Here is a 26397-nt window from a genome sequence, read left to right as displayed (position 1 = left end):
TGATTCATTTACCAACCCTTTTCTGAAATCTTCTCTGTCCCCATCTGACTTCTTACTCATTCTTCATCTGCCTTTTTCATTCAGACATGCTCTTGTTCAAGTTACCTAGGAAATTCTTGCTGCAAAGCAATGTAAACCACCTGTAAACCAGGCAACATATTAGAAAACATATTCTTAGGCTGGCGAGAAGCTCAGGTTTGTCTTAGAATACCCATACAAGTGCATATAGAGTAAGTGAATTGCTTTGGTTTAAGAGGTTTTATTTCAAAATACCAGGGCAAGACACTGAACATGCTGAAGTTAGAATTCAAGCTCCAGATCAGGATTTTACATCACTTTTTACAGCTGTTACATGAAACAGTGTGGGAGGCTCTGCTCCAAGTTTTAGTTATTCATGTGGCAAAGATCATGGCCTAAATACTGGTCTGATCTCTGGCTCTCCTTGTGGCCCTACATACAATTACAAATACACATTTACTGGATTATTTTTTTCCAGATTAAATACTTCTAAGTGCTGAGTACAAACACTGAAATATCAGTGAAACTAATAATCAAAACAATGTAGTATGTTTTTTTTGGATGGCATCTTTCAGAGATATCTGATACTTTGGAATCACACAGCCCTACGTGTCTTAAACTCCATCAGACCTATGGATCTAGGCTATGCAGCTGGACAGAGTGCTTGAATTAGTCTGTGCCAGGTGCACACACACGTGTGTGTGAGTGAGCTGGAAGATGGTGTAAGGAATGTGCCTATAGCTGTGATAACACCAAGTTGGGAGCAAAAGCACACTGACACATAGGGCTGGAATGAATTCAAAATAAATTTGATAAATAGGGGAGACCCTGGGGAAAACATCCAACTGGCTTGAGTAAGGACATGAGCTAATACGACATTTAGAAAATAGCCATCGTGGTGAACAATTGCTTAAGTAGCACTTCCAGAGAAAACATTCTTGCAGCCATATAAGTTTGCAGTAATCTTTCCCTCCATCTAGTGCTGGTAAAGCCTCCTGTGAAGCTCTATGCCAAAATAATGGACACTGCCTTTCAGGAAAGATGTAAATCACTTGAAGAAACTCCAGAAGAGAGCAAGAAGAAAGATCAGAAGTCTAAAAACTTGACTTAAGAGGAAAGATTGAAGAAATTGGGTTGTTTAGTTCAGAAAGAGAAGAGCAAGGAAGACCTGTTCTCTGTCTTCAGATGAAATGCCACCGCTGCTGTAGCTGATCTTGCCTCACAGTAGGGATGGCTCCTGGACTTTCTTCCAGCTCTGTTTCCTCAGTTCAGAAGGCAGTTAGCAAAAAGAAGACATGTTCATCAGCCATGCTGTTAGCAAAGACCAATGCAATGTGTATGCTCTCCTCATGGGATACAGATGCATTTGAATAAATCTGTTCCCTCCATCCTCCAACAAAGCTCCAGGTTGCATTCAGACATAAGTCAGGCATGGCAACCACCCTGCTATATGCTATTCATATGTACAACATCGGTTAGAGTGGGAGCACCTCACTCTCTTGCTGCTTTTAGAGCTGTGCCTGGGATACGACCCCAGGGAACTGCACAAGACACATCAGAGGACCCCTGTTTACCTGAAAAGAAGAAAAGCACATGGAAATCCTAGAGAGCTGGTGGGTATAAAAGCTGAGCAGCAGCAGCAGGAGATGGACACAAAGGAGCAGGCAGCACACAGGCCCCTTCCTTCCCTTCCGCAGCCGGCGGCGGCACAGAGGGGCTTTGTGCTCAGGGCAGTCCCACGGTCCTGCTTACCCTGACCCTGTGGTGTGGGTTTACTGCTGAAGGAGTGATGTCTGGTGGGTTCCAGGCAGGAATCCCTGTGACCCAGGCTGCCCCACCAACAAATTCCCTATTCACCTTGTGTATAAAGTGAATTCCCCTGCCAAACACCTTCCCACGGCACCCAGTAGTGCTGTGTGCACTGCTCAGCCTCCTTGGTTGCTCTACAAGGCACTCACACTGCTTCCCATCCCTGCATCGTAGCCCCTCTCCTTGTTATTATACACCACCCCCACCAAAGCTTTCCTGATGCCTGTTCATTAAATATTCTCTCCACAGGAATATATTCTTCTGGCTTACATCCCAGCAGTCAGACCGAGATACTCAATATTCTCAAAAGCAACCACCAAGTGGTGGGACACCACTGACACAGTGACCTTTAGACAGTGTTCACATTTATATGATGTTTACTGAGCTGCCAGGACTGTACCCTACTTGTACTCATTTCTTTAGGATTCACACATCAAAGAGGTTTTCAAATCAGAAGAAACAATTGTTATCAGTTACATCAGTCTCCTACCAAGCAACTTCTGGTATTAATTTGCTACCAGCCCATCAAAGCTATATTTTAACAGGAGAAGGTTTATTGCCATTACCCAGAAAGCTTGAACTTTCATCAAAAATGGCACCACCAGGTTTCCTTCTGTGCTCAATATCCCTACATTCTTCTTTGCTCTTCTTAAATCTCTAGCCATAATTTTTTCCTTATGCTTCTTTTGACTATCTTCTACACTTTGCAACTTCAAATGTGCCTTAATTGTAGGTTCCTTTTTTCCCCCTAAATATGCATCTTTTAGAGATGTTATTATTTTTCAAATTAGCATAACTTTCAACTGTTGGATTAAGGCTTTTGAGGAATAGAATAAGAAATGAATAGGCTGCTTCCGATTAGCATTCCTATTTGGCTATTTTAAATACTCTGCTGATTCAGCTCAAGTATTTTTAAATTTGGGAAATCACTTCTTCTAAGAGCTACTAGATGTTATTTGTTGACACTGAATAAGTGTGCATTACTTGTATAATAATTCATAACTCCCATAGTAATGTTTCTCTATCGAGATCAGGGCTGATATCCATTTTCCTTATGCTGGAAGTAATGCATGGCAAGTTATGAGATATCAGCCTTGGTTTTGAGGAATTACCTTGTCATTCCCTAAAATCTACCATCATATTTGCTTTCCTCATCTCTATATTGACGGTTACACTCTTCTCTCTCTCCGGCATCCTGGCTGGTAACAGGCACTAACCTTCCCCTGTTCTGGTCACTCGTTCCCAGTTCAGTCCCATGCAGCTATTGTGTACAACTAATTAATGGTTGTTGCTGTTAAAGACAGCGGGGCCACGACTTTAATAGGAAGATTGGTGATGTGTGAGTCCATCCCAGCACAGCGCACCCTCCCCTGTGCCCCATCAGCCACCCACAGCAAGGGGATGTAGAATTTGTCATGGCAAAAGAGAGGAAACAGTCTCCAGAACAACTGTTCCCCACTGTCAATACACATCTTGGGTCAGCAAGTTCAGAAACTTCCTGGAAAACAAAGTCCTGAGCACTGCAGATACTGCTGCTCCCAGCAAGAGGTTCTGGCAGGGGGGACAACTACAGAGAAAATATATACATCCCCTTACCACCCACAGCACGCTCTGCACCCGGCGCTTACAGTGATGCCAAAACACACCCTCCCAGTAGCCACCGGTTTCCCTCCATGCCCTCTCCACTGACAACCTCTCCTGCCTTGAAGGGGCTGAGGCCACCAAGACCATCGCCATGTCTCAAGGATGTTTTTTTCTGAGTCACAGATTCCAGGGATCCCCTTGCGTGTTGAGCAACACTACCGCTTTCAGGGCTCACTTCCCCAGCTTCCAAAAAACAACACTGCTGCCCAAAGTGCCGCATGCGAGCAAACAGCAGCTGCCTGTGCCACTGCAGCCGGCGGGAACGCAAGCTTCCCAAGTATTTCTGCACAGCAAAGCAACTAGCTTTTCTTGAGTTTCACTTCCCGCTCTGGACCAAAAACCATTGGAGACCAATCGCATAAGCACAAACTGTTCCAGGCTGCTGCAGCATCAGCAAAACCACTGGCAAAACCCCTGGATGCCGAAGGATGGATGGTGACCGTTCCCCAGCAGCCCTACATGCAAGTGCGTATGCTGGGGACTGCTGCAGTGCTTACGTGTGCCTGGGATTTTGCCTACACCTGAATTGTGCCACTCCTTTTAAGCATGATTTCCAGCACAGGTGTTTGCTCTTTTAGAGGAGCGTATCTCAGGCTTGCAAGACACCCAGTGAGTTTTTCCTCCCTCGACATGCATAGCACCACGTGCAGCATGGAAAACTGTAGGTACTTGCCCTTTGCAACTAATTCTAGCAGATGAAGCAAAAGGCTCCTTTGCTATCCAGGCAGGACAGCAGCCCCACTGCCTCCTTTCAGCAAGCCAAGGTCAAGTCCGCATGCATAAAAAAGATAGCTCTGCCGTTAAACACTTCCAGACTTGCCCCCATACCTCGAGCTGTCAGCACGGCTATCTCCACTCCTCATTGCACAGCACAGGACAGGGAACAGCTGGGATGGTTTCTGTCTCCTGCTGAGGAGTGCATCCACTGCCTAGGCTTTGCGGAAAAATACACTGACTTCTCAGAGGTCAGCTTTAATAACTAGGATTCCCACAAGCCATGAGGAGAATCCAGCTCATGATATTTGGCATGAATATCACGCTCTGTTCCTCATGCTGCTACAATTTCCATTTCAAATAGCAGGAAACAAATTACCCTGTGGTATTTTTCAGGACAACCAATGGGAAGGAACATTAGACCAAAGCCTGTGGCGGGGGACAGGCCTTGACAAAGCTCCTGAGTATAAGAGGAGAAATACTTCTTGGAGGTTACAAAGGTTAAATATGCTAAATATGAATCTAAATTTTCATGGTCAAAAGAGCACCTTGCAAGGGCTGAAGCCTCATGCAGACATGGAACAAAACAGCAAAGGGGTTTTGCTGGACAAGCGGGCTGGCACAGGATGTGATTAATCTCTCAAGTTCAGATTGCTTATTACCAGGACCCACAGTGAATCCTGGGGAGAGCTAGGCTTAGGAAAAGAAACCCATTTATAATCAAACCATAGTTTGGCCTTCGATTTGTATGCCTTCATTACTCCCCCCTCCCCATCTCCCAAAGCCCTTGCCTCAAACAGTTCAAAACACAAACATGAAATATTTTGGATAAGGCAGCATGGGCACAGAGTGGTAACAAGGACAAAGGACGGTCACAGGAACCCGTCCTTCTGACAGGCGCACGAGCTGCCCCGTCCCTGTGTGTCACACGCACGGGGCTGCTGCAGAGACATTAAACCACCATCACCTCGGGGTGCCTGAGCGGCCCCCCGGCACCCTCTGAGACTGCACCCAGGCGCGGGCTCAGCAAACGGACACGGCAGCTCCCACCTCTCACTGCATCTCCCCCAGAGGAGCACGAGCCGCCCTCTGTTCCCAGCAAGGAGGTGCGAGCAGGGAAGTCCCAAACTCTTCTACAACACTTGGCTCCAGCTTTCTGCTCCATGATTTAGCCTACGTGTCCAAAGCTGCTTACTGGGACAGAGAAAGAAACACTCCCTACCATCAAAAGCCAACAAAACGGAGGTTACTTCAGCTGAAGAAGCGACAGGCTTGTGACACAGCCACTCTGGCGAAGGAGACCGGTTTATAGTATGGAAAAGAGCTGCCAGCTGGCTCTGTTAAGACGAGCACAGCTCCTCAGAGCAGGAATGGCCAGCAAACCTGGGCCCATGCAGAAAGCAGCTACAGGTCCGCTGCTTCCCTGCCACGGCTGCATTTCCCAGCCTCTCTGAGCACCGTCCTCCCTCTGCTGATGGGAGGTCCCAAGCCCAAGCTAAAGCCCACCTTGCAGCCACAGGATCCCCAGCCCAGCTGCAGCAGCTGCAGCAAGTTCACATGAGCACAGGCTTCCTTCCTCACGTCTCCTGCAGCAGCAGGGGCAGTAGAAAGGTTATTTATTAACAGCTCTGGGACAAAGGAGCAAGAAAGAAAACAAATCCATTTATAAACCAGCTAAAGAGAAAACTTGTGATTAATGGTCTCTGTAATTCTTTAAGTGTGGCCTGGAGCTGCCCTGGCATCACTTATTGTGGTGCTGAATCAGCAGAAGAGACCCACTTGGGCAGTAAATAGTCCCATAAGGGCAGAATAGCCCTGAAGAAGAAAGCACTAACTTAGGCAGCATCCTGATTTTTCCTGGCTTCTGCTAGGATTCGGGAAGACTGATAGTGGTCAACTTTCTCAGCCTAAATACCAAGCAATGACTCACATTAGCATCTACCTCTGCAATCCAGGACGTATGCTTTCCTCTGGGACAATTTAGAAACAGGATAAGGAGAGAAACTCATGTGAGAGTTGTCTCAAACAATACCAGTCAGTGCTAGCTGAGCTCTCAGATAGGACCATACCAATCCTGAGTACTTTGGCAGACCTTTTCCTTTGATAAGGTTTCTCAAGGGAGGGGGGGGGAGGAGGGGAGGAGCACAAAAATAACAAAACACTGTTCTGTTTAGCAGTTACCCATAGCAGAGAAAAGCTGAGCTAAAGTTTCCAACAATTATCAGTACAAAATCCTAAAATAGACATGCAATGTACCATTTTTTAATTTAAAACTGGCTGGGATAGGAGTTCCATCGTTGGATTGAAAGCTGTATAAGAGCACAAGCCAATACATCAAGATGACAAGACACGTTAGAACAACAGCATGAAAATGCTCAGTATAGAACTGATATGGATGAAGGAGCAAAAGCCTCAAGCAGAAGTGACAAACTGCACTGTAATTCATTGGGAGGAACTGCATATCCAGGGAGGACAGATAAATAATGTCCAAGGTATCTATGGAAACCACCATCCTACACAGGAAACAATAAAACTTGGAAAAAGACAAACATGAGAAAAATAACTCAAACTTCAGATACTTGTAAGGACAATGATACTAATTGAAAGCAGGATTTGATCCCAAAGAGATGGTGGATCACTTAAAGAGATGTGAAGTACAGAAATGAGGGCTAGCAGGCTGAAGGAGAAATAGGAGCTGTATGGTCACTCTGCAAAGAGGAGTCTGCGTGGCTGTCTCCTCTCAGCAGATGAGAGCCCGAGCTTTAAAATCCATTTGTAAACTGATGCGGATCCCACACACATCTTGTTCAGATGACTCTCAGCAGTGGGTTTCCTCCTGGGCCACGACCTGCTCACCCTATACACAGACACACGGGAAGTCAACTTACTTTGGGTGGAAATGGCGAAGGCAAAAGACAGCTAAGTATTTTCAGCTTTGCACTTCCCATCATTGAAAGCATCCAACAACTTTCCTTGTCCTCCTGTTCTGTTTTGTCTGATATTTTTGCCCAACAATTTTCAGCCCTCAGAGCCTCTCACAGCTGGGTTTGGACCTGATCACTTTTTTGCACCACCGATCACACCCAACCAAGAACTTCTTAAACTCTGCTGAGATTACCAGTTATAAATAAAGGCTTCACACCTTTCTCTCATTTAAGAATAGAGTAGTTTTTAGTGTAGCTATGGTACAAGAAATTAGTGTAGCAACAGTGCAAGAACTTACAGAGCAGGAAAATGTGTGTTTCAAAAAATAATTTCAGTCACACTCATGCTCACTCCTCCTGCACTCACAGGCACCGAGGTCACCCAGGCATTCTGGCAGGGTCCCGCATGAGATGGGACCAAGGCTGCCAGATGCCAAGTCCTCACTGCATCTGTTTGGCTCCTCTTCAGTGGCAAGCTACAAATTTTTGGGCAGGTCTTTTGCCATCTTTAGGAGCTAACAGTAACTATGGCATAACCCCTTTGTCTTGAAATCTCTCTTACCTCATCCCCCAAGAGCCCTAGGACAGGTATCTGCTCAGCGCCCTTTTTTGTTCCCCATTCATTTTGGGTCCCACAGTCTGCCTTCCTGCTGGGAGAAGAGGAGGAGGACTCGCACACGGGATGTGCTCCGATCTTGTTGTCATCCTTCTATTACCGGAGCACAATTTTTTTTCCCCAAGGAGTCATCTGCGCAGCGGCTTTATCAGCACCCATGCCTTCTTCTGACAAGCCATCCATGCAAAGCTTATCAGGGCACATGCTGCTGGGTTTGTCACAAACACCACATTTGTCAGTGTTTACCCAGTTTCAGTGCAGTCGGTCACGTCCTTGGTTATCATTACAGACCATTCTTTTAACCCTTGCTCTGTTGCTTCTTCCAGTCCTCTCTCTCTGTCTCTTACAAACACACACATACCTCCATTCATATTTCCTTCAGGCCAGCTGTAGTATTTCTGCTTCTTCAGCTGCATGCCTGCCTTATGCATGGTGTGCCAGGACCTTTGCCTCACAGGTCATCACTGCAGCTGTGAAAAGGTCTCCTTGGCTTGGTTAGGTTATGGGAGACTAATAACAGCAAAGGAAGCAGATTTTAGAGCTGTTCTGGGGTCTGCTCCTGCATGCAGCTCTGCTGCTTGGATGTAGCCAGGTCTCCTGCTCGGAGCTTGTGCCACAGCATGCACCAGTGCAGCACCAGCGGCAGCCCCCCATAAATTAGAGGATGCTGAAATCCAAGAGAGGAACAATGCAGCTTGTCCCTGCGTATCAATACCAGACTTACCAGGAGGGATTTAAACCAGTTTACACCCAGGATCTCACTGACAATGTTACAGCTGGAGCTGTTTTCAGTCTGTCACGTGCTGAGCAGCTCCCAGTGACAGTATGGGGTGAGACCATTGTCACTAGTGTAGTGCAGACCTGGTAGCGTTCCTATGCTAGGCTCGCAAGGCAAGGCTGGCATTAACCTCAGCTTCCCCCATAAAGCTCCTGGCGAGACAGGATAGCTGCAATTATCCCATAGCAGTCACAAGACTCACAAGGAGGCTTTTGTGTGCACATATTTTCTCATGCTCGTGTCACAACCTTCTGAGTCCAGCCTTCTCTCAGCCCATGGACGCCAAGGCCAGGACTGTCTCACTACTTTCCCACTATTCCCAGGCTCCCCTTGACTCTGTGGCTTTCACAGCTGACTCCAGCTCCCCAGCAGTGCTGTCTCCCCACACATATGGGGAACTAATACCAAACAGGTAATGCTAGAGCTGACCATCATGCTTTTCCATCTGTTGAAACCCAGACTTTCCCTAGTAATGAAACATAACATTTAAGTTTGTCACAGTGCTTTCCACCCATAGACTGCCAAGCACTTGTGGTGCTACAGAGGTCAGCACCGTTAGCCCCATTTCCCCAGATGATGAAAAAGCACTGGAGAGCAGCAAATATCCAGCCTGATGCTCTGTCCCCTGGACCACCTCATCTGCTTGTCTTGGGAAGCTCCCACGAAGCAGGGCTCCTAGCATGCTCCCTCCTGCTGAGAGGTGGAGTTCCCAGGGCCGGGGAAAGAGCAGCACGCTTTGGCTACACTTACTCTTACGTTCATCTTCTTTCATTTTGATATATTTTGTGTTCTGCCAGACTAATAACAACTTGGAGATTGTCAGCCTAGTAAAGTTCATGCACAACTCGTGCTACAAGATCTATGTAGTTCTGCTACCACTTTAAAAATGTGGGGGAAAAATGGACAATGTCATTTAGGCAAGGAGAAACATGCTAAAAGAGAAACACAGGCAGCAGAGCCCTGCAGCAGGAAAGAAGGCATCCTCCATGCTTCCTTCCCGCAGCCTGACTTCAGGGGCAGAGGCAGGAGAAACCAGCAGGAGTTAAAACAGTTACTTGCTACTTTAGGCATTAGGGACTACCTAACAGCAGTCCTGATGTATTATATATAACCTCTGTGAAATGCTAGTAAACCTAAAGACTAACCACTACACCACACCAAAAGTTCCTGAGATGTGGTTTGCAATATATTACAATGCAAATTTATGGTTACAGTCTTCTGAGAAGTAAATGGGCAGAAGAGGCTCTCCAAGACGCCTATTTACAGAAGGGCATCTATTCCCAGCCAGGCTTATGGGATTCAGTTAGCATTCTCACAGACACCAAGCGGCCACAACACTCAAAGGTCCTTAAATTGGTAGAGAAATTACTAGTCTCTGGAGCTGAGACACGCTTTGTAACCTAAAAAGCAACTGTAAAATTACTGTCTTTAACAAGGACTTCATAGCATGAGGCCAGGTTCTGTTGTAAAACACTACTTTTAAGATGACGTGCAAAGGCTTAACGTCACAGTTGGCTTAACTCCCCTGTTTGATCTGCCACAAAAAGGGACTATCCTACCTCTTTCTTCTGCCATAGTTCTACCTTGCATTTGTGCAAGTGCAGATTGCTTTTCTAAAAAAAAAAAATAAATATTTTTTTTTTAAACCAGGCTGCTCTTCAGATGGGTTAAGTTCTCTGGTCAGGCTGACAGTCACAAGTGCAGCGTGGGAAAGAAGAGGTGGTCTAACTGTCCTTTTTAGCAGGTGGGGTAGACATAGCTCGACACTTCACATGTTAAAACCACTTGCTAAACTATTCTTTAAACTTGCAACTGATTCATTTCAAAAGAAGGTCTTAATTCTCTCTGGCTAATGATAGAATAAGTCCTAAACACACTTCTGGAACATTCTTTTCTTCTTTTCTTCATGGCTTTCATGCTTTTGTCACAACAGTATTTCTAAGTTGTGTAAACAAGAATCTGACCACTAGCTTTACCAGAATAAAGTTCTTTCCAGCTTCAATTAACTTAATGTTTACCACAGTCTCAAACTAAGCTGACAAACAGTAGGCTTCCTATATTATTTCAGAAAAGCAAGACTAAATATATAGAAGCTGTAGATCAACTCACTGAGAACATTCAATTCCAGGCAAAATTGCAGATTTCCAGTGTGTTTCCCAAAAAGCAGCTGGAACCAGAAGCTAAGGGTGGATCCTGGCCAAGAGCAGATGCTCTCCCTGGCAAGAGCTGCCCCCTGCCATTGTGGCAAAGAGCAGGTAAGAGGGAGTGACAGATTTCAGCAGAGGACCAGATCCCACTCCGTTACCTGTCCCTACCACCTTCCACATAGGAGAGGCTCCATCTTCCCTCCTGTTGCATGCCTGCTCCCTGGGCTTTGCCATGCACCATGGATGTTTCTATCCCATCAGCTATGCTGCAGGGTCTCCGAATTCCCTATATCCCTCGCTTTTGGAGGAGTCTCCCCCTTCTTGCTACAGCCCAGGGAGGAAGGTGGAGAGGCTGCTGCCTCCCCTGCCCCCACCTGCAGCGTCACTATGAGTGAATATCAGAAACCACAGCTGCTGTACCCACAGTTCTCGCCGCTGTCTCCAGAGCCCTCCGAGCCGAGTGCGAAAGCGCTGTGAACTGACTGACTGAGGGGTTGAAGTGGTTTCTACATCCTGAACTGCTGATTCACCTCTTCCAGGCAGAACACAGAGCTCAAAGGCCAGTGATGGTTTGAGCTTTGGCTGAAAGATTGCAGATAGTTAATGAAAAAACAAGCTAATTCTCAGTCCTTTGTAAAAATAGGCCCATTTTCTTTTCGTCCTCTCCCCCAAGAGCAATCTGGCATTCACCGCCCTCTATGATCAGGCCAAAGACTCTCAGGAGGATCAGAAACAAAGGGGAAAATACAAATCAAACTAAGAGCCTTTAACTTCTATTCATGCAAAATAAAAATGTCTGCTCAAAGGTGCAAGTCCCAGCCTGTAAACCACTCAGCCACCCCAAAAGGGTTACTTTTTGATCAGAAGAGATGCAGTGTACAGATGGATGAAGGTCACAAGGGAGCATGGGACAGTGCGGGTCAGACTGATGGGCACGTGTCTCCTCATACCAGAAACTTAAATCACTGGCTATGGAGTATGTTGACATTACAAGGGGAATTTGAAAGGCAATATGAAGGCAGACAGTGAAGCAGCTCTGCAGATCCTCACGGAAAGCTCTTCCCGAGCTGGAAGGGACCAGTAAAAGCCTAAGAGCATTCAGACAAGAACTCTAACAGGCAAAGTTGTAGCATTGCTGGTGGTGGCTGAGCACTGACAAGAGTACGAACAGCAGTGACTGCTATACCACCTGCGTTGCCCTTGAGTTGAGTTGCCCTGTTCACCAGCTAGCACAGCACAAGGGACAGAGGGACAAGGAGCCCAAAGAGCAGGCTGGAAAATTGATCTTTCCAGCTGCATTTGGAGGGAGTGAATGCATGAGAGGACACAAGTTGATGGATTTGTTCAGCGTGCACTTAGATGACTCTTCCCTTCCATCTGGTCTCTCACACTTTTTCCTTTAACTTATTTCTTAATTTGTACTGCTAACGTAGTGCTGCTTCAGAGCACAATGCTGTTTTTGTGTCTCTCCTTGTCTTACAGCGAAGTTCCCTCCCAATAACTTTAATCTGAGTGACCTTTCCCCTCGCCTCCTGTTCTCTCACTTGGGCTAGTGCTGGCTTTCAAGCTAGACAAGCTGAAAATTACTGCAGAAAAAAAGAACAAGGCTAGCAGCAAGGACGAGCACCTTTTCTCTCTCCTTCAGCAGTAAAAATTTATGTCAAATTATGCCCACTGCCGAAGTGCACCCTTAGGCTCTGCTGCTCTCCATGTAAGCATACTGGCAACAGCTCTGCAGCTAGGAAATGCTGATGGAAATGTTTGCCATAAAACTTCAGCTCTGCTCAGGGAAGGGAAGCTTCCACTGAGCTATGAAGCCTGTCCTCACACCTAGCTGACAAAACTGTAACAAAACACAATTGAAGAAGTAGACCCCATCTAACTCATCTTTCAGAAAACCAACAGGGGTGCTTCTCTTCTGAATGTGACCCAGAATTTTACATTTTAAACTTGATTGGTCTCAAGCAATACTAATCCCTTGTGCGTTGGCTCCCCAACCAAAGACATCTTAGTATCACCCACTTCACCCCCAAGTTCGGCCTGAACACCTATGTCCTTCACCACATCCTAACCACCCTGAACAGGCCATCTCCAAACTGAGAACCCAGCTCCTGTCTCAACACACTTCAAACTCGATTCAGCTCTGGGCAACACTGTCATTGAGCATCGGGCTAGTAAAAAGGTACAAAATACCTAGCCAGTGAAGACATTCGTTACTGTGAGAGGGTGGTGAAACAGTGGAAGAGGTTGCCCAGAAAAGTGGTGGATGACCCATGCCTGGAAGTGTTCAAGGCCAACTTGAACGTGGCTTTGAGCAGCCTGGTCTAGTAGCAGGTGCCCCTGTCCATGGCAGGAAGGTTGGAACTAGATGATCTTTAAAGTCCCTCCCAACCCAACCCATTCTATGGTTCATGATTAACCCCAAAGTCGGGTTCGCTAGTTGCTCCCAGCCCCACAGGTGCTCAAGGTATAAAGATGTCTTAGGAAAAGAAGGAATGTGACCAAGCCTGATACTTTTGCACCATGCTAAGCCAGTTATACGACTTGGGAAAGGCCAAAGAGATTATCAATTGTTATAGCTTTTGTAACTCTTTTCAGGTGTCCAGCCTCTTAAATTTAGTCTTTCTCCTCTACAGATTCCTTGAGGGTTTTCTACATATTTTTGGTAATTACAAGTCAAGAAGCAAACACAGGCTGCAGTTGTCACAATAAGGTTACCTACAGGACAACCTTCTCCCTCCATGGTAATGCAGCAGTGCATACAATATAGGAAAGCAAATAAACTATGAGTTATGGCTGTCACAGATTATATATAGATAGATACAGATATATATGCATACACACACATACCTCTGCATATCTTTTCCGGACAACATTGTCTGGAAATATTTCTAGTCTATTCAGTATTTGAATGTCCAATTTTCCTCCCAAAGTTGCATTAGCTGTGCTTTTACAAGCTTGGCTTGAAGCCTATTATTTCCTCTTTATGTTTCAAATCACTCTTGGCTTCTTTAGACTTTTTCCTCTGACTTAATTGGTATTTGTACTGGTCCTCCTAGCACTGACAAACTCCATCTGTAAATCAGCAATGATTTTGTACTTTTTAGATCATTATTGAAAATGTCTAATGCCATCAGGCCTCTTGCAAAATACCTCTGAAAACACAGCTGTTTAATGATGATTTCCTTTGATAACTATTTTTGAGGTCTGTTGTTATTCAGGTCTTAATCCCTTAGTTCATTCTTTGCTGGAGAGTCACAGGGAGACTTTTGTAATCAGAACATCAGACATTCATCTATTGCTGTGGAGAAGTTTAAACACAAGATATTCATATTTGCTGTTTCCAACCACATTTGCTATCTCTGAAAAATAAAACAAGTGCAAATAATTAGTTGGAAAATAGATCAGATAAAGGACCGGCTACCTTCCCAGTCCTACACTCATAATCCACCCCCTTGGCTATCAAATAGCAGCCAGGGAGATTAGTTCTTCCAGCTCTCCTTTTCTGAGGTGGTTCCTAACCACCAGGGAAGTTGGACTTCAGAAGTCCCTTAACTTAACAGCCAGGGTTTAGTCAACATTCACTCAGTTATTCAAGAATACTTTTTTTCCCCTAGAACTCTGATGATCCTCCAGCCTCGTTTGCAAAAACAAATCAAGAAGAGAATGTTAATAGTTATAACGTGCATAAGACAAAATGCAGCCCATTTTTTCCAAATAAGAATCACACCAGGCTTGTTTGATATCTATTTTGTTAAGTCATCTGACTGACTTTGTAAACAAAAAAAGCCTTCAAGAAAGCAAAGACAAATGAAAATGCCTATCGGAACTTGAAATAACTTCCCCCACCCCTCCTTATAAATGCATTCTCTAGCCAAGTTCCAAACCCAAAAGGAACATATCCCTTGAATTTCTTGCTGCAGACTCTTGTAGGTGGGATTATCTCTGTTCTAGGATGCAGATTCATATGCTTGCTTGAGGGGACCACATGAACCCACAGGTTTGCTTCCATCTGGGATGAGTAATTTCCTTTTTGATGCATCCATTCCCATTATCCATTTTAACAGCACTATCCATTTCTACAGAAATATTATTCTGCAAGTTGCTTTGACAAGTCTTAACCTCTAAAAACCCAAAATACTATCGAACTAGCTATTAAGAGTTGGTTATTGGGGAGATCTATCCAGTAATTTAGACAGAACTGATGTCAAACTAAATTGACAATCATTCTCCAGGCTACCCACCACCATACTGCTGGGATATTGGTCAACAATAGCACCTCTCCCATTGCCCGGGATATCCCTAGTGTTCTACTGTAGTTTGTTGAAAATTAACTGAAAAAATCATAGAGCATAGATCTTCTCAGAAAGTATTTAGCGCAATTAATTTCAAATTATAAAACTTTATTGCCCCCCAAATGTTAATCTACAAAACAGTCTACTTAATTATCATACTTCCATGAAATATTCCTTCATATCAGAATTCATTCTGCCCACCCACCCCCAAAATCTGGAAAAGTATTTAACCAACACTTTTGTGTTTTTTTCCCCCCTGCATCATCACTAAAATCTTAGCCCCGTCACCACCCTAATTATTATGCAATTGCTAGATATACATTATTTTGTTCCTAAGGCACACAAAATGCCTCCTTTGAACTGTGCTTGGTCCTGCTAACTTTAGATTTGTGCCTGACATCTTTACTTTCTCTAAATAATCTTCCCCAATTCTCAGCCTGTATTTTCTATCAGATGTTCCTCATTTCCTCTTTGCCCACTTCCTTTCCCTTTACTTATTTGCTGCTTTCACTGTCTGAATAACTAGCCAAAGCTATCCTCATTCTTGGTTTTGGAGTGCTAGTCAGTATGTACTCTTCAAATTTCCAGTCTTCATACACATTCCTTGACTTTTCTTCCAGCAGATTTTGCTTTATTACCATTCCATGCTGGAGCAATCACTGGTCCATGGAGAGCAGTCATCCAACAGTGGTGATTAATTCATTACATGTAGAGAGAGCCCCGAGCCAGAGTTCAGTTTGGTACCTTTTATATTAGAATCAATATACTTTAGAAGGATTACTTCTTTTTACTGCTGTCTGCCTGAGATCAGTATCGTGCTTTCCCTAGGCTGAAGTTCCGTGTCCCGTTCCCCCCCTCCCCCAAGGTATTCATACTGATCACTGATACAGTCTGTTGTTCTGTATGACCCTGAACAGAATTTCTTTCTTGGCCATGTTAGCACACTGATTCAAATTTCAAGGCTGACACAGGCTTCCTAAAACTGAAGAGTAGCTTTTCAAACCTATTTGTTACAGTGCCTGTGGACAAGACTCCCAGCAAACAGGTCTTTCTGACCTGCTCTGTTTCTGACCCACTGAAATACTCCCTAATAATTCCTGTCTGATGAAAGAACATGTCCTCAGTGTGCATTTGTGCCTCATTTCAAGGTGGAAACTTTCCTACTAGCTGATAGATACTGCCTGTCCTGGACTCCCCCCCCGCCACCCTGTGTTGAATCTACCAATTGCTGCCTCTGGAAGACATAGCACGGGAGGCGCTTTCAAAAACACTGCCTCATGTTGTCTTCTCCCACACATGAAGTGTGGTTTCTTGCTATTGCACTAATTTTCATTAGGCTTTTGCAAGACGACTCCCATGTTCTGCAGGTCGGCCCATTCTGACACCATCACCGCCTCTTCTGCAATTAGCTTGAGCACTAACTGTCAGTTTTCTTCTACCTCTTAAAAATTCCACTTTTTAAAAGAAGGCTCATTTGGTCCTCTTTGCTAAATCAGTTTTCATCATCTAAGTTTCTTCCCCGTGATTCCTCCCCTCACTAGAAAAGGCATCTCCGTTCATGCATTATATTTCATTTTTGGAATGAAACTTTTTAAAGACTGGTTTCAAAGCTATTCTTATCTCCCTTTTCAGCAGAGGAAAATTATTTCTAAATATTTCCAGCTTCACTCATGACTGCATAAACTAATGAGCTAACCTTCTCCTGCCAGCCTTTGCTTTACATTTTGATGTAAGTTAGACTGAGAACATACTTCTTCCCCTCAAACATCATTCATTACATTCTATGAAATTAAAAACTTGGGCGGACCTAGTGTACCATTTTATTTGTTTCAAGACAAAAACACCATCACACTTTGATTCCCTGTCGGCATAACAATGGCAAAGGAGAGGCTTCTACCTGGTATGGAAGAAGAAACTATCCAAATAGTGGAAACTACTACCCCTAAGCTTCTCACTCAATTTAAAGGCTAAGTTTCCACCCAGATCTTTTTCTAGTTTACTGCTTCTTGCCTGTTTGCCTTGTTGGCGTTTAGAAGCTCCACACGGAGCCCAGCACCGTCAGCAGTGCAGAAAGATGGGCTGTATTGCAGAAGTTGCTGCGAACAGGGGGCACGACACCCAGATGGACAGAAGACGATACTAAACTAGGAAATGTTTCTGCCAAGCGCCGTGCCTAGTGCTGCTACGTGCGCCCTGCCAGCTAATTATAAAAGGCAAGCGCCGGTACAAGACATCTCGGGGAAAAATTCCCGTGCAATAAGCACTTGCAGCTGATGCCGCGTCCCGCCCCCGCTCCCCAGGCCCGCAGCGAAGGCGAGTGCCGGCCGGGGTGCCGAGGGAATCCCTCCCTCCCCTGCGCCCTACCGAGCCGGCTCTGGCCCCCAGCCCACGCACCGAGAGCCCCTCGCACCCAGCACCGCCACCCTTCCACCCTCAGAGCTACCGTTTTCCACCGCCGCTTCCTCACGGCCAGCATCCCCACGGAGTTTGCCCCCCCACCCCGGAGCGCGGCGCCGCGGGCTGCAGCCGCGGACCCGTCGCCGGCTCCCCCGGCGCGGCGGGCGGGGAATCCCTCGCACCGACGCGGCCAAACTTCTGCCAGACACCGGCGCGGAGCCTGCGCTGCCGCCCGCCCCGCTGCGCCGCCCGGGGACCCGCCAGCCCGCCGCCACCTCCAGCCGCAGCCCCCCTGCCCGGGCACAGGTTGACATTGTCCCTTCGGAAACGGCCAGGAACCCAAAGGCTGGAAGATGATGTCAGCCGGGGGAGGACTGCGGCAAGGCTGCACCCACCCAGGCGAGCCCCCACCGCCGGCAGCGCTCCGCGGGCGCGGAAAGAACGCGCCGCCCGGGGATGCCGCAGCCCCCCCCGGCCAGGGGCTCCCCCCAACACGCACAGCCTCCCCCGAGCGCCGGCCGCGGGATGCCGCCAGCCCGGGGGCGCCCCGCCGAGCCCTGCCTCCCCCCGTGCCCCCTCGCCGGGGTCAGGGCTGCTGGGGGCGACCAGTGTTCGCCCCGGTCCTTACCCTTTGGCTCGTCCATCCGTGCCGGTGCGGGCTCCCTCCTCCCTCTCCCCCTCCTCTTCCTCCCTCAGCCTCCGCCGGCTCTGCGCTGCCTTAGGGAGAGGTGCTCATGAAAATGGGCGCTGTAGTGGTCCATGGCTGTGGGAGGGGTTAGTTTAACTCTACATGACTCAATCCATCCAACTTGCGGGCTGACCTCCCGCGCTCCTCGAGGCGCGGATCCCCGCGGGGCCGCCGCGCTCCCCGCGCCTCAGGCTCCTCCGCCCGGCCCGGGGGTCCCGCCCGGCGCGCGCCCGGGGGGCTACCCGCTGGCTCTGCGGGGGCCGCGGCCTGGAGCGGGGCTGCATGGCTGGTGCCGGGGAGGAGGAGGTGTCATTTCGGCTGCAGAAAGTCTTCTCTAGTCGGCTGGTTTTCTTCGTGTGGGTTTTTGCCTTTTTCTTTTTTTTTTTTTTTTTGGTTTGGTTCTTTTTTTTTTTTTTTTTAAGTTGCATAAGACTGAGCACATACCCTTAGCACCAGTGAGGTACACGAACTGTCCTGAGAAGACATGACCTTCCTTCTTTCTATCTATGAGGTCCAGCCCACAGCAAAAAAACCCCAACAAAACAGCACAAAAACCAAACCAAAAAACCCCAAACAAAACCCAACCACTAAGCCATGAAAGGAGATGAATCTGCAGTAACTGCTGACAGGTCACCTCCTGCACCTAGCTGCCCCATGGAACGACTCGCACTGCTGGCTGCAGCTCCTGGGGAGCTTCCAGGAAAGCCAATTTTCAACTACTTGTCTGGAAGGCCTGAAGGGACCCCCACCCCCAGATCCCCCCCCACTGCCTTTTACCCTTATGGAGCCCCCCCACACCTCCCAGGTTGACTCCACACAAATAAATACAGGACAGCGCTGGAGGACTCTCAGCAACTTTTCTCTGCAGCCTCTGAAGTTCAGGTCCTTTCCAGGCACCACACATGTCCCCACACCCCTGCCTACAGTTCTGTCAGCCTCCCACCCCAAAGGAGGTTGCCAGCCACCCTGGCTCTTTCATTTCCTTCTCAAAGCAGCACCCACCAGCTTCCCAGCACCTTCCCTGCTGGTCACCTGGAGGGTGAAGTCACCAGGGCACAAGGCACCACCACCTGCAGCCAGCTGCCATGCCCTGCTCGTGCCAGAGCCAGCTCCACTCTCAGAGATGTCACTTTTACCAACTCACTCTCCTGCTCCTGGGACTTCTCTTTGCAGCCAGACAAGTGGACATGCTGCCCTGCAGCTGGGCACCACCAGCTTCCAGTTGTCCTAGGGAGAGGCAGGAAGAGCAGGGTCCTGATGCTAGGGACCTGGAAAACCACATCTGGATGTGGGTTTTCAAGTCCCTGCCGTTATTGCAGCCCCATTGCAAACAAAGACCAGCTCTTTCTCCTTCACATTGACCCAGCCTGTATTACTGCAAACTGGTAAGATGATGCTCCTATTTATAATCTCTCTGGGAACAGGAAAACAGGGATCTACAAAATAAAGCAATCTACACAATTAAGGCTTTAGTGAGTTAAATTCTTTCTGAATTACTGTCAGCTTTGGTTCAAAAATGTAAGTGTTTATCACCTTGGTCAGAAAAATTGGCCTGGGCAGTACAAATAAGGGAGAACTGACCTTACCTCCAGTGATAATGAGGCAACATTTTTAGAGGGTTTAGCATGGCAGAAGTAATTTTGTCACCTTGAACACCAAATCTTTTAAAAATAAGGGTGTAGTTCATACACTGCTCAGTTAACAAGTGCAACTTTAAAACTCTTCACTGTCATAAATGTCAATTGCACAGATTTATCAGTAAGAAACACTACTGACTTTTTTAAAAAAAGACTGATAAGAGTATGAGAGCTTATGTACCAGTCACGCACTGACTTCTGCAAATCGTATTTGCTGGTAGAGTGTCACCACAAGAAATAAGAGATGCATTAAAAGTGCCACATTAAATGAACTAAACCCCACTAAATAGTAGTTTTAAAAAATACAGTTGGAATTTGGAAATTATTTGCAAATGGCTGTGCTTAGACTCACTCCGGAAGCTCAGCTGGGCTTATGGAAGAGCTCCCCTAAAGGCTGAGGAATTAAAATTTAACAAGTGGAAGATATCTACGGGCCCCCCTCAGAGAAAGGTAGGCATGACTCCACGTCATGTCTAACACCTCTTATGGATGCTCAGACTGATGTATTTCAAGTCCTTTAAAACTGTGTGTGTACCTGACAAACTACAATAAGCTCTTTTATACAAGTCTGCCAGTAAGGTGGTTTTTTTTTTGCCTGAGGAAGTTCAGCTTCAAACGGAGGCAGAGGAAACCTTTATGGGGAAGGACAGGCCATCATTAGCCAGTGATCATGAAACATGCAGTGCTGTTCTTGCACAAGAGGAAGTTGTCACCTGCAGCATAAGGTCCCTTTAGGAAAGAGTTGCTCTGAACCGTGGTAGTTATGGTCCGCTGCACCTGAAAATACCCAGGTCCTTCAAAGAGCTGCAGGGAACAGATTTCTGAGTTGAAGATGATCTACTTCAAGTGATGGACCAAGAAATATGTGAACAGTATTTCCACAGCTACAGAAGCAGAGAACGACATTGCATGCTATTTTGCAGCCATTCAGTTTGGGTGTAAGAGACAGTGATGAAACAAATTTTCCCCCTTTGGTTCTGAAAAGGAGGGGAAGGGTGGACTTTGTAGCCTCATGTGACATGAGATGCAGACTTCCCCTTCCACAGATGGCCAGATCCAGATTTGCCAGAGCAGTTAGGTTCTGCCTGATGAACTCAGCTGCCTTTGGGCAAACCTCTAACTGCAATCCACGACCAGCAAAAGGCAACAGCGGATTCTGTGTCGCAGTCATTTCCATAAGAAAAAACAACCGGATGAAAAAAAAGCAGCCCCGGAGGCAGGCATTTGTACTCCGATAAGGCTCCAGACAGTGTGAAGAGGAAGCTTGAAAACACAGAAGAAAAAAAAAAAAAAAAAAGAGGAAACCGAAGAACTCAGGATGTAGTTTCCACACATCTTTAACCAGGGGTAAGAACAGCAAAACAAAGAAGTGCCACTCTTCTACTCCTAGGACAAACCCAAGCATCCTGTGCAACTTCGTAGGAATACTTCTTAAATATCCATCATCTTCCCAGCCATAGGAAGAGCTTAGTCTCAACCGTCTTGCTCCTCTAAGTTTACACAAGTTGTATGAGTGTTTGTGTGCATCTAAACCCATGAAACTTCATAGGTATCTCAAATTTGCTGTTTTGCAGATGAGTTATGCTGCCTTTGGGACTCAGAAAAGGAGCAAGAGTGAGCAAGCACTGGGACACATTAACTCCATTTCCAGAAGACAAAAGGAACCAAGGTGATTACACTGGAATCCAGGACCAGAACCTCTTGGCTTTGGGATGGGGAAAGGAAACTGCCTGTAGGAAAAGTCAGTGAGCCTGGGAACAAGCCTACAGGCATTAGAAGCCTTTGTAGTTTGCTTCCACAGAAAGAATCAGTATGAAAACATCTGAAATATTTTAAACAAACAGGCCATCCCATCACCAATCTCAAGAACAATATCAAAGTCACCTTTCCATGTTTGCTTAGGGGCATGGTCTGGGGGTGTTTAGGTGAGGGCATCAGCCTCAAGAAACTTTGTGTGTAAACACTGGCCTTAGCAGGGATAGGCTGAACAGTCCTCAGGCTTTTCTAGACATTTAGTCCCAGTGTGCTGGCTCATGTCACCACCTTCCAGCTGGGACGAGGGGCAGCAGGTACCCAGCCCTTCATGCCCAGCACCTCTGCAACAGACGATAATTAGTGAACGTCTCCAGAAAGACAGTGAACACATTAAATTGCTGGGACCAGAATTCTCTAAAAAGGGAGGTTGATCCAAGTGATTAGGACAGCTTCCTTCTGGAAAGGAGGGCAGAAAAGAGGGGCCAGGCATTAGAGAAAGAAAAGTAACCAAAGTGCTAAAGGTGCTAGGTAATTTTTTTTCCCCCTACAGCTTTCAGCCCCTTGGCCCACTCATCCCACATTGCAATCACCTCAGACTTGACAGTATTCACCACACAGCAGACCAAGTCCTCCCCACATCTCCATGTTTTGCAATAGCTGAAGTTCAAATGCTTAATTTAGATAGCCAAAACACTTCCTCTGAAAAGCAAACCTCTTGGATGACTCCTGAGGGAACCAACAAACAAGCAACAAGCTATACAATACTTGTGTGCATGGAGCATTATTTTTAAAGAATGCAATTCTCTGAAAAAGGAAGAATTACTTTTGGTATTTAGGAAAAAGATGAGATGGCCTTCAGCTTCAACTTGCTGCAAACAAGTATTGTTCCTTAACCTTAAACATGAAATGCGTTTTGTATAAAAGTGACTTAAGTTCCTTTGTTTATCTTACTTCCTTGTCTTGGTTTAAATATTTGTAACCCGCTGCTCAGAGGATACCACTATCCTGTGTCTATACCGATACTCACAGATCTTGTCACCCAAAACCTGTGTATCACCTCTAAGATAACACCTTTTGTACTGTGGTTCTTCTGCACTTTTTTTTTTTTTTTTTTTTACTCGTCAGTAAACATTACTATCACCTCTATCATTCAGCTCCAATACAAGTCCCTTTCATTTCTTTGCTGCTTCTTGCATCAGATCATGTCTCTATTGCTGGTTCCTCTTCTACTTCAGTGTAATTTCCTCAAAGATCCTGATACTATTTTGTTTTTAAGTGCAACAGATAAAATCATTTAGCTTGTCTGTTACTCAACCACTACCCTCTTGTGATCTCTGCTGACTTTTCTTCTCCATTCATGTTAAAGTTTCATAGCCTCTGTTCATCTCTTATTTTTGTGATATAGGGATCATAGCGCTCAGATGACACATTTGCAGAACAACCTATTAATTAGTTATTTACTGGTTTTGCGTAAAACCGGTAACAGAGTTAGTGATGTTCATTAAAACTGACAAAAAAAAAGAAAAAAAAAAAGAAAAAAAAGAAAAAAAAAAGAAAAAAAAGAGTTCTTGCATTTTTTTGTAGAGGCCAATCAGTTTTCTAGTTAGGTTTGTTCTTCCAAACAGTCTTGGCTATTGAAGAAAAACTATTTTTACAAAAGAGATGAAACACCCTTATTGTTAAAAATCCACAAAGCTTCCACAAAACATGCAAACAAATTCCCACTCAGCCTCAGAATAACAGAAGCAGCATGAATGATGGGCACTGAAATGTCATTTGAAAGGAGCAGTACCCAAAGGCCTATTCTGAAACACCTTAAACTGCCAATTTAGTTTATGTATTCGTTAGGTGTAACTCCATAACAGGCTTGCAATGTGTTATTCTGTAAGTTTAACATACTTTCAATACCATTATCTCATAACATCATTAAAGGTTCTATCACTACTTTTATTTAATGTTACAAAGTTACATTAACATACTAAAAGTAAAAACAGTCTTCATGAGCTCTACAGCTTAGTGCAAAAAAAAAGTATACCCTAAGTAGTAATATGTCATATTGGTCATTATCCAAGTACCTAGTTCACAAAACACCTGTTGCTTTTTCTGCTCAGGTTATTTATTGCACCTGCTATATTACCCATGTCAGCTGTAAATATTGTAAACCAAATTCCAGATGATCTTCAGTTTGCTTGGTAATTTTTAATAAAACCATCACAGTCCCAAACATAGGCAACACCCTGCCCTGTAACTCTGCTTCTCAGATCATTTGTCATCACACACAGCACATTGGTACTCCCCTGCTAGAAACAGAGCTCTTGGTTTTCCTTCCAAGCAAGTGCAAATAGAGCTAGGCATAAGTATTATTACTGGGTTTTAGCAAGTTCGTTAGTGTTGGAGGTATTTCCAAATCCTTTGATCTTTTATTCTTATGGTTTGCATCTTTTAGTATCTTTGTATTGTTTTACCTGACAGGAGTGGTAGACAATCCCTAATAATGGCTTACCAAAGCAAAAATTTCCAACTTTCCGATGTTCCCACAGAGCAGGGAGCCCTCACTGGCTACACAGGACAGAGTTCTTAGGAGCAGCTAATAACAACCTTCATCTCTTTAGTCTCACTTTTAATATTATGGGGCTACCAATACCTAGAAAAGAAAGGAGCTCTGTAAAATGGGATGGGTGAGGCTAATAAAAAGAGCCTCCAGTAGAAGAAAGCAGAAGTGAAAAAAAAGACAGCGAAAATATCCTTATCCTCAAAGATCTAAGAGGCTATAAGAAGAAAAAGTGAAGAAAGTATCAGGAAAATCAGTAGTAAATGTAACATGACTAAGGGATAGCAAGTATCAGTTACCCCATCTAACAAACAAAACTTCAAACTCCCAAACTTAGTAAAGGACAGAAACAAAATATGAAAAATAAATTAACAATATGCATATAGGCTTTCAAAAATTGCTATATTAAGACTGAAGAAAGGAAACTTACTACCTCATCTGTAATACATACAGCTCATCTGTATGGTTTTATGACTAAAGTTAATTTTTGTCCTGTTAAATCCTAATTTAGCATGCAACAACATTGCTAGCAAAACAAATACACAATCATCCCAAAGCAGCTATTTTCAAAAGAGAACTGTGCATATTTAAACCAGGTTAAGTCACTCAATTTTAATATTTCTTCAAAAGAAGAAAAGTAGACAGAACGTGGAAAATATGAATAAAAAGGAAAAGAAAAACTTTAAAATAAATACTTTTTAAAATGCCTGAATTCAGCCCGACTACCCACTCACCCTCTGTTAAGTGATCTATTCTTTAATAAGGGAGCATCCGCAGAAGAAAGCCAGTGGCAGCACATAGACACATTGTCCATCAGATGTCAGTCAATAGCAGAAGAGAAGCTGACTGCATCCACCCGGAGGGACTATCTGAAGACACTGGCAAAAAAGGAGATACCTTAAAAATCCCAACCGTTTCTAATTTGCATGCTTGTTAACCATAGCCATAAATATACCCATGATAATTCAGCCCACCTGTTTTGCTGTGTTCTAGAAGCATAAAATGCTCTCCTTCTAACAGAGCTACAAAAGTAAGCTTTGCTGTGGGAAGTAATTAAGCGCCAGTTTGTGTTTGATTATTGACTATACTTTATCAAAAAGGAATCCACTAAATCTTTGCAACAGTAAAAGCCTACTTACACCCCACCTCGTTTCAGTACATGCCTTCTCCAAGTTTATGCATGTCCATGAGCACCACAGAGAACTATCTATAGAGACGCGAGTTCTCAGATATTTTCAGACTTGCTCTCAGATTCTCACTATGAGATTTCTCTCCATGTGAATTTATGTATGCCTTACAAGGCTTTGCATACAAGCATTTCAGTGTGGTCATCTTTCTCTAGTCTCTGGGAGGTTTCGTGTTCTTTTCTAGTTTTGTACTTCAGTAGACTGACAAAAATGGGGAGAAAAAGAAGACTTCAGAGAAGTCCTGAATTTTAGAAGATACAGTATCTTAGTTTACTGGCAATTGACATTTATTTCTGCCACAGGCTCTAGTATTTTTGCCTTACATAAAGTCTTCTTCACTCCATTTCAGTTCTCTTTGAATTAGCTGAAAAAATGAAGTAACACTACATTTAAAGCAAACAAATTTTTATTTTTTGGTACTTTCATTGACTCATAAATTTTGGGGAAAAGGTTAAGTTTGATCATTTCCAGTTGTGTCAAGCTTAACACTTAATTCAAAGTTGAGAGACTATTTTATTTTATGAAATACAGTATTTGTGCATATATTAATAAGGGAAAAAATCAGTCTAGGGTCCATAGATTCATGTATATTGACTGCATGATATGAATGGCTTTCCAGTCCTATTTCTCTCAGTGGACTTCCCCCTTTTCCCACTACCAACTACAAGTGATTAACTTCAACGCTGTGTTGTATGTACAGGTCTGCCTTCTTACTAAACACACCTAGATGATTTCAAAGCAAATTTACCTTTTTCTTCTTGAGCTCTTCTATATACCAAAATGTATGCTGTAATCATTCATCATGCAGGAAGCATAATTTATCCACTTTTTCCATGAATGCATCTCCAACTTGGCATCCAGTTTAAACTGTCATTTGTATTGTCAGTGTTTTCCCTGTATAGTCTCAACAGTGTCTTCACCTACTTAAATGTGTAAGTATATTCTTATCCAACAGTCCTGGTTCTAGAAATAGCCTTTCTACATCTCCCAGCATCATCAGATGGCCAAGTGTTTTCAAACTGAATGTATTTTTTTCTGAAGTTAAATATGTCAGTATCTCTCATGCTGTCATTAAATTAACGCTTCAAAACCTCCAACTTGTCTGACTACGACAGCATCAATAAAACAAATTCTATCAATTATCTATTTAATAAACTATTTTCTATAATAGTGATTCCAGTTTTTCAGTTATATCAGTATTTTTCAGTATCATTTCAGTATATAGGTAATAGTTATT

General features: G+C 44.7%; 1 protein-coding gene across 11 annotated transcripts in view; it reads right to left on the bottom strand.

Annotated features, from left to right (window-relative positions):
• ENTPD1 (ectonucleoside triphosphate diphosphohydrolase 1) overlaps window positions 1-26397 on the bottom strand; it is a 42915-nt gene that overhangs the window by 14629 nt on the left and 1889 nt on the right. For 3 of the 11 annotated variants that reach the window (XM_080401094.1, XM_080401095.1, XM_080401096.1), the window contains exons 2-3: window positions 24708-24851; window positions 19175-19257 (exon numbers count right to left, since the gene is read on the bottom strand). The exons of 2 other annotated variants lie outside the window; for them this stretch is intronic. In XM_080401094.1, the coding sequence (XP_080257220.1) occupies window positions 19175-19257; window positions 24708-24787 (163 nt within the window). In that variant the 5' untranslated portion in view covers window positions 24788-24851. Of the gene's footprint in view, window positions 1-7671; window positions 7870-17388; window positions 17794-17970; window positions 18703-19174; window positions 19258-23925; window positions 24067-24707; window positions 24852-26397 lie in introns of those variants that run through there. 6 more of the 11 variants (XM_080401091.1, XM_080401100.1, XM_080401098.1 and 3 more) reach the window with 6 other exon arrangements.

Source organism: Falco punctatus, assembly GCF_963210335.1.
Source record: "Falco punctatus genome assembly, chromosome: 9".
Classification (NCBI taxonomy): domain Eukaryota; kingdom Metazoa; phylum Chordata; class Aves; order Falconiformes; family Falconidae; genus Falco; species Falco punctatus.
This window is presented reverse-complemented; position numbering and strand designations above follow the sequence as displayed.